Genomic DNA, 8,612 nt, shown 5'->3' on the forward strand with positions numbered 1-8,612 from the left:
AAGGCGCTGTACAATTGATGCTTCTCATTCACTGGCTGCCATGCAAGGCACCAACCAGATTGTCAGGAGTAATTGGGGGTTAGGTGTCTTGCTCAACGACATGGATAAAGTGCCTAGAGTGGTAGGATGCAACCACAGATTATTTGGAGATCCAAGCAATAATACATTTTAATTTTACTCAGGGTACCTGTATAGCTAAAGGTTTGTGTAAGAAAGATTTGAAGCCATTCACACGAAAACGTACGTTGCCCCCATTTTAAATGAGCCAAACCACCATTTTGAAGAAAAGTGGCCTAAATTTAAAGCAAGACGGGAGTGTAAGCCGGGCCAAAGGAAACAACGATAGCGTGGGCGCATAAGAAAATGGCTGCTGTCATATTGCTGAGAAACGGAATGAAATATGACCCCCCCCCCCCGACCCCCACAAAAAAAAAGTGCACAAACAACAGGAAAAATAATAAATGAAGGAAACGGTGACCCCCTCTTCTCACAAATAAACAAACAGCGAAATAAACGGGGACAGGAGCGGCGCGGGGTCAGGACTGGAACAGATAAATCTCCGGTGAAGACGCCCCGAAATCGCCACGTTTAACCTCCTAATTAACCCCAATCGGTGGGAGGAAACGCCGATCGCTACGACTGTCAGCTCCCAGCTGGATCCATGGCAAAAAACGAGCAACTCGGGGCCTAATCCGCGTGAAGCCGATGAGCGTCCGATATGAATCACGGTCACAAGCTCTAGTAACCTTTTTTTTAACATATCAACGGCTAATTTCCACAGATAGCCGGAGGCCATTTTGGCTCAAACCAGCCTTGCTGCACTCGGTCGTTCGAGTTCAGCTCTGTCATTTTGCATCGAGCTACCGAGGGACTACAAGGTAAGCTGTGAATTGAACCGTGTGTGAGCTTACACAGGTCAACGTAAACTTTAACCCTAACCAGAGTCATTTTAACCCTAACCAGAGTCATTTTAACCCTAACCAGAGTCCTACTGCCTACTGGACTCATTCTGTAGGAAGGATTATTTTGTGATCAGTTTTAAACCGGCTGTGAATTTTTACTTATTTAGATATTTTTAAAGGCTCTGTAAGACAGCCTAGGTGAAGGAGGGGAAGAAAGAAAAAAGAAAAAGGCCACCATCTAAATGTTTGAGTATATTTTACACATGTAAAATACTCAGCAGGATCACCGGTCTACGAGACACTGCGATCGCACTCCTTCCCTCCTCAGGGGGACATAGTTTTTGCCAGGGCAGAGACTGAAGAGCAGAGCCCCCGTGCCCTGCCCTCCCGGACCAGGTCTGCCTCTCGGTCAGCGAAACCGGCGTTGTGTTATTTATGCTCCCTCACATAGGGCTGTATTTAGTCCTGGGGGGGGAGCACTGCATTGTGGGCCTCTCAGTGTCATAACCCCCATAAATCCTCCAGCAAACCAGGGGCCCATCGCTTCGGGGACGTCCAGCGGGGCCCCGGGGCCCCCTCCCACTCCGACCCCCCTGTCCCCCTCCCTCTCAACACCCCCCCCCCCCCCCTCCAAACGCTGACTTCTCAAACTCACTGCGCCAGTTGCTCCGGTCAGCTGTCACATGACGTGGATGACGTGTGTCTTTGCTGTCCTTTTCATTATCCGGCCTGTTTTTTTTTTCTTTTTCTCTCTATCTCTCTCTCCCCCTCTCCCTCTCCCCCTCTCTCTCTCTCTCTCCCTCTCCCCCTCTCCCCCTCTCTCTCTCTCTCTCTTTTTTTCTCTGGGTTTCCCGTTTCTACTTCCCCAAGGAACCGCGCCGCTTGCGGTTTTAGTTTTGGGTGTTTTGTTATGACCTTTTTCTGACCGCACGCAAGAAACAATGCCATTTCTGTTCAGTTCAGACAGACACTGGTTTGGTTGACGATGATAATGACGATGATGAAGATGATGATGCGTGTATCCAGAAGAAACCGTGCGCGGAAAGAGCCGTCATGACCGCTGAGTGATAAACCAGCTCATGTTTAGTCGTCTTTCAGTCATGTTGTAAAAAATCAGAGCTGCTAAGGGTCACGAAGAGGTCACCGAGTGACACCAGAGGGTTCCGTGTTCTATTTATACTAAAGGTCACATGGGCAGCAGCATTAGCAGATGTGTTGTACAGTACTGACTCTCTGTGCGTTGTAGGGGCACCACTCTCTGCTTTGTGCACTTAATGGTTGGGGCTTCTCCGGGATGGCGTTGACTCCTCTGCTTCCTGGCCTTGCCCTGGCGTGAGCCCCGATTGGGCACGCCGTCCCGAAAGGACGGGGCTAAAGGTCGAGGCTCCTGCCATGTTTCTAGAGGACCCCCATCTCCTACACTGACCCCCTTAGCCTCTGCGCCCCTTGCGAGCGGAGCGTCAGACCGCGTTCCTCTGCCGTCGTCGTGCCCTTCCGCTGACCTTCCAGAGGGTCCCGCCACAAAAGGCCAACTGCCCTCCGCCACCTGTCCTCAGATAAACAAGCCCCGGTGAAATATGGGAGATAGGAAAAACAACTGGGGGCTCTCGTAAAAACTAATTGCAGTGAAGTAAGATACACTAGAAAAAAAAGCATGTTTTTTTTCAACTTTTAAAAGTTAGTATCTGTACATTTTGAATTTAAATTAACTTCAGAAGACAAGTTATTCACACTAGTTTCTATGGTAGCACTGAAACCAACTTTTTTTTTTTTTAGTTGAAACAAGTTATTTGCAATGTAGGTGCTCTTGGAACCGGAGGAACAAAACAATGGTAAAAAACAAACCTAGCAACGCCTTCCAGGCAAAGCAGAAGTGCGGTTTTGACACTTTTGGAGTGGCTGGAATGCTTTCTCGGGTTTCATGTTATCCTGGTGAAATCTGTCCGAATTGGCTGATAAAAATACTGGAGTTATGGTTGGGCTCCACGGTCATGCTTAAAATAGAACTTAGCTATGTAAAATGGTTCAAATCAAATCATTACAAAATGGGAGTGTGCGGTGTAGCTTGTAGAGCAATGTCCACGCTCTCAGTGCTAGCTGCCGACACGTGCGGTTAAAACCTGGCCGTGCGACCTTTAACACACATGGCATATCTCTCTCTCTCTCTCTCACTCCCCAATCTTCTTCTTTCTCTACAATGTGCTGAACAAGCCCAAAAACAAATTACACAAAAAAAAAACTAGTTAAAATAGTAACACTCTGTGGCCGTACTTCTATTTACATACACGCCCAAGTATTAAAATTGTATTAATGCTATGGAATATCTACTTTAAGACGTATTCAAGTGGTTATAAGTCTCGTCTTTAAACGTGGAATGATGTCTTCTTCAAAATCACAACACAGAGTGAGGTGTGTGTGGATGCGCGAAGGTGACGTCCAGATGAGGTGTCTTAAAAACTTTAATTTGGTTCTTCAAACAGACAGCACGGCGAACACGCTGACTGGACGTGATTTCACTCAGGAGTGTAAGCTTGTCCCGCAGCCTATACTGAGCCCCAGAGCCAAGGGCACAGAGAAGAAGAAGAAGAAGAAGAAGAAGAAGAAGATATACATTATTGAACCCTGTGGGGTAATGTGTCCTCTGCATGTGACCCATCCTGGTTACTTGGGAGCAGTGGGCAGCCTCAGTGCCACACGCAGGGAGTAATGTGGGGTTAAGGGCCTTGCTCAAGGGCCCAACAGCTGTGCAGATCTTATCGTGGCTACACCAGGGGGCTTGAACCAGCAATCTTCCGGGTCCCGGTCACGTACCTGAGCCACTGCAGGGCAGCTGATGGGATGGCCGATAAGACTGATTTTTGCATTGGCACTGCAAAAAACATAAACACAAACACTCTTCACACTTGTACTTGGGTTTGATCTGCACTCCGTTGTATGTCGCTCTGGATAAGAGCGTCTGCTAAATGCCTTGTAATGTAATGTAATGTAAAAAAGAGCAGGAACTAAACTTGGAGCCAGAGGCTGGTTTTGGTCCAGAAAAAACACAGCAACAAAGTGGTTTGCTTACATTTCAGGCAGGCTTTACCTCTGCCCTGGTGGCGAATAGGTCTGGATGACAAGTGAACGGTGTCACAATAAACTCAGCTGACAACCCATCTGGAAAAGCCACTCGCGTTTTACAAAACACATCTCGTTTTCAGAAAGGGAAATTTGAGACCGGGCTTATCTGCATTCTTGCTAAGGGAGTGGCAGAGTATGTTGAGTATGTTGCACCCAAAAACTAACAACAATAATGATAGAATTATGAAAATGTAAAGTTTTCACAAGCCTGACTAACTTGAAAACAAGCCAACAGAAAGATATGTTGAATGAACTACAGAGCGTTGTGAGATATTCAGCTAGGCTACATACCGCGGAGGCATTTTCGTTGAAATTCCAACTACCTTAAGTCGTGAACTGCCACGTTAATTCTTCCCCACTTATGAAGGTGACGTCCGGTTCTTCTTTACCTGCAAAAGGACCCTGGTTAACTAATGTTAGTGCATGTTTATTGCTCTACTTAGTCGTTAATGGTAATGGCCCACACAACGCGGAATTTTACAAGTGCAGAAATAAAACAATCGTTTTGTTTTTTTTCATCGGTCTTTTTAATTATTGCAGGCTTGCATTTTTGGGGGATGAATGGGCTTAAAACGAGCTCTCTCTTTCATGTTCCCAGATAGAGTTACTCTTAATCACCTCGTAGCCAGCGGAAGAATGTCATTGGTCAGGCTTCTCTTGCCCGAGGGATCCTCTAATAGCGAGTCAGCGGGGCTAATTGAAATGGTCTTGGCAAACAGGTAGGGTTACATGTGATAACAATTACACCGAGCGAAAGGGCAGCCTTTTCGCCGGCAGCGCTCGGAGCACTTCGCTCGACCTGTGCTGGTCTCTCCTCTTTTTCGACCAACTGGAGGTAAATTGAGGAATATAGTTTTAAATGTTGTTTTTTCTTCCCTGCCACAACTTCCCCTTACAGTGCTCACACGCTATATCCACATCAGGACGTTGTTATGGTTACTTTAAAACGCTGACAGTAGTCCCATACCGTGTCGTGCGTAGCCCACGTGCGCCTTCTTCAGCAAAATATAATTGTGAACGTGAAATGAATGACAACTGTTTAATTATATTCTTCGTTTTGAGTATTCTATCAATGATTGAGAATTCCACTTCTCAAGCCTTTCTGTAAAAATGAGGAAAAATCGATTATATCAACGTCAGCATAAGCTACCCTTGACCTGTGCACCATTACACAATTGTGCCTTTTCGCCTCATGTTTACCTTTCATGGGCAGCATAGCAGGTTTAAGATTAGACTTGTAATTAATAATAATAATAATAATAATAATAATAATAATTATTATTATTATTATTATTATTATTATTATGACTATTATTTTCATTATGGTGCTGTAGTTTTGTTTACTACTAGTACTATTGCTACTAATATTACTAATAATGTTATGTTAACTATGTTATAATCAGAAATTATAAAAATAGGGACTTGTGGCGTTATGTTTGTAGATTGGTATAACCATAAGAGTCCGCTGTAGGCTGCATCAGGAGCCTATATTGTAGCCTGACTGTTATTTCGGTTGCTGTTTGATGACTATACAGTAGCCTATCTTTACATGCAATCATCATCCAATCACTAATACAAATATTTTCTGCAATACTGTTTGAACACATGGGAGAGGATAGATCCACCGAAAAACCCGTGCTACACACAAACTGACAGGAACGGACGTCATGTGCGGAGACAACGCTCATCATTTGGCAATATTATTTCGATCAATCAGGAGCGGGCGAGGGCAGTTACAAAAATCCCGATTGGATAACACTGACTCCCTCGGCTTTTCCTGACCAATTGGCACAGGCCAAATGCTGCCTATCCCGAGAAGTGAAGAGGAGGACCATGTCCATATATGGTATTGGTGTCCTAATAAGGAACACGACCTCCAAACCACGAGTATGCATGGCTGTTTAGTGTCACTTTCATGAGAGTCTTAATTATGCGTCTCAGAAATGGGACCCACAGCCAGCGGGTGAAGTACGCGCTCCTAACAAAGTTATTTGTTTCACTTTCTTTTATTTTTCCTTTTTGGTTTAACAACACATCGGATTTATCTTTTGGCGTAAACGCCACGGGGAATTTTTTTTTCCAAGGCTCAGTTTAAATCGTCGTATTTTTCGCATGTGATCAGAAAAGAAAATATTTGAAGATTTCACGGAATTGTGTTTTACCAGTAGAGTGCGATAGTCTCCATACGTCAGTTTGTTTTCTCGGATAACTGCTTGACGCAAGTGAACATATCATAACGTAGACTATTTTTTAATAAGCACAAAAGTATAGTTGCATGCTTGCCAAGCTAATATTCGACTTGTTGGTTGCATAAACCTTCCAAACCTCCTAGACAATTAACTGAAATAAATTGAATGATTTGTAACTCGGCGATATACCAGTATGCATTTGGTAAGACTGGATTACGCATCAACGTACTGGACTTTACTAAGATGAGCAGCCATCGTACTGTTTTTCTTTAAAAAAACAAACTAAAAAAAACTTGAATTCGTCTATACTGCATGGACACAGGTAGACGAAGGCTCTTTCAACTGTGATATCGATCGTTGTCAGCGCGAAAACTTCGCCTTCAGTTACGTGTTTGTACTTGTCTGTAGGATTCCCTAAAGGGTCTTTCGGTTTGAGTGGAAGGTCGGTCAGAGTTTTTTTCTTTTTTGGTTAAAAATACTAAAATAAGTATTGTTGAATATAACCAGTGGTAATAGTTTGGACTCGTTAAAGTGATCGTTGCTTCATTCGTTTCGGGTCGCAGAGCACAAGTAACAGCCTGCACGTATTTCGTAAATCTCTTCTGGATGAAGATTGAAGAGCCTTTCTCCCAGCCTTGTTTTCACGAAGCGTCAGAGCGGAGACCCATCTCCTTCCAGTGGAGCGGGTTCAGACGGTGTTGTGCATATCTGTCGTCTAAATCTAAGTGTTGCGGGATAGCATGGCAATGGTAGTAAACCAGTGGCAAGAGACCATTTCGGGAGATCCCGGACCCCAACTGCAGATGTGCAGTCAGGAGTCGGGCGGAACGCCGGGTACACCTTCTGGTTCTACGCCGGGGAACGACGGTCTTTCCGGGGACAAAATCCCCAACGTAGACTGTATGGTTTGCGGGGACAAGTCGAGCGGCAAGCACTACGGCCAGTTCACCTGCGAAGGCTGCAAGAGCTTCTTCAAGCGCTCGGTGCGGCGGAACCTGAGCTACACCTGCCGGGGGAACCGCGACTGCCCAATCGACCAGCACCACCGGAACCAGTGCCAGTACTGTCGGCTGAAGAAGTGCCTGAAAGTCGGGATGAGAAGAGAGGGTGAGTTACTGTTTGGGATTTTCCCTTGGTGGTGTCCAAGAGTTCCATGCTACCTTTGCGCAGCGCGCGTAAATATATCATGGTTTGTGATTTTGCTTGGGCGCGTTTAGTTATTCATTTTCATTCATTTATTTCATCTTAAACAATTCCTTTGAGGAATGCCTGCCCGCAAACATTCCACTGCGCAAAAGTTTTAAGACTGAGCGCGCAGCTGCCGCGGGGAGTCACCGCGTTAATACGGGCGATTGTTTTTCCTCTCTGAGCCCTTGGCCAAAGAATGGGGGGGGCGCAGCAGAAATAGCGCAGCGATAATTGCATCCCTAAATGCACTCCCGGCCGGATCGGTTCGATTCGTAACAGCGCGGTCATTGTGCTCTTTCTCCAGAGGGCTTCCATTGTGTCGCCGTTAATGGTGCGCTTTGCTCCCCGACACCCTCGCTTCGCCGCGACAACGGCGCGCGACATTCGCCGCATTGTGTGCGATTAAGAACGGGTCAAGTAGCGCAAAAGAGGGACAATGGCGCGGTGTTTGTGGAACAAAGTGATTGAGCTTTAATCAGGTAGTTAGTGTTCGGCCGCGTCGTGTTTAATCCGACTGATTGTGTCAATTCTAACACAAGCGAATCAAAGGCACAGAACCCCAACTCCCCCGCCCGCCTCTGTGGCTATTAGGGGTTGTCCACAAAGCAGACTGTTTGAAATTACATGTATTAAAATTTAAACACGGCTAATCTCTGCGCAATACAAAATGAGTGTCAATTAAAGCCCTTAACTAGTTATGCAAATAACTTCAAATTAACTGAAATGTGTATTTGCTGTATATTTAAGCACAATGCCATGTTAATGATTACACGAGCCACGTCATATGGAAATCGTTTATGAAAGTTTTGCCATAGGCTGATCATGCAGCGAATTAATTACAACCCCAAAAGTGCGTAATTCACTAAATTCACTGATATCACACTTTCTCCCCTAAAAATATAAAATATTTTCATGTTAGGATGATCGAATCGATATTTATTAAAAACAAACAATAGTGGACCAAATAACGCTGGAACACCACTACAAACAAGTGCTGACAACTTACTTAAGGGGCTATTAACGTATTTTAATGGGACTAAACTATTGAAAGAATTAATGAACGAATGAATGAATAAAACAAAAGTAACTACAAAAGATGTGTTTCTCAGTAACCTTTGAAGCACGTGCTCACATGAAGTTAGGCTACGTTATTGCTATTATTATTATATTTGTAGGCGTGTCGGGATGGTTATGTGCGCTCAACATTGGCGCG

General features: G+C 44.9%; 1 protein-coding gene and 1 long non-coding RNA gene across 2 annotated transcripts in view; one reads left to right on the forward strand and one right to left on the reverse strand.

Annotated features, from left to right (window-relative positions):
- Positions 1-3,343: 3,343 nt before the first annotated feature.
- Positions 3,344-4,452, reverse strand: LOC133136334 (uncharacterized). The gene is made up of 2 exons (XR_009709511.1): positions 4,346-4,452; positions 3,344-3,771 (listed from the first exon to the last, which is right to left on the reverse strand). It is a non-coding gene; the product is annotated as an uncharacterized LOC133136334 (long non-coding RNA).
- A 1,482-nt stretch (positions 4,453-5,934) lies between these two features.
- LOC133137260 (nuclear receptor subfamily 2 group F member 5-like) overlaps positions 5,935-8,612 on the forward strand; it is an 18,548-nt gene continuing 15,870 nt past the window's right edge. The window contains exon 1 of the mRNA XM_061255426.1: positions 5,935-7,318. Coding sequence (XP_061111410.1) covers positions 6,952-7,318 — 367 coding nt within the window. The 5' untranslated portion in view covers positions 5,935-6,951. The remainder of the gene's footprint in view (positions 7,319-8,612) is intronic.

The sequence above is a fragment of the Conger conger genome, chromosome 9 (assembly GCF_963514075.1).
Source record: "Conger conger chromosome 9, fConCon1.1, whole genome shotgun sequence".
Classification (NCBI taxonomy): Eukaryota; Metazoa; Chordata; class Actinopteri; order Anguilliformes; family Congridae; genus Conger; species Conger conger.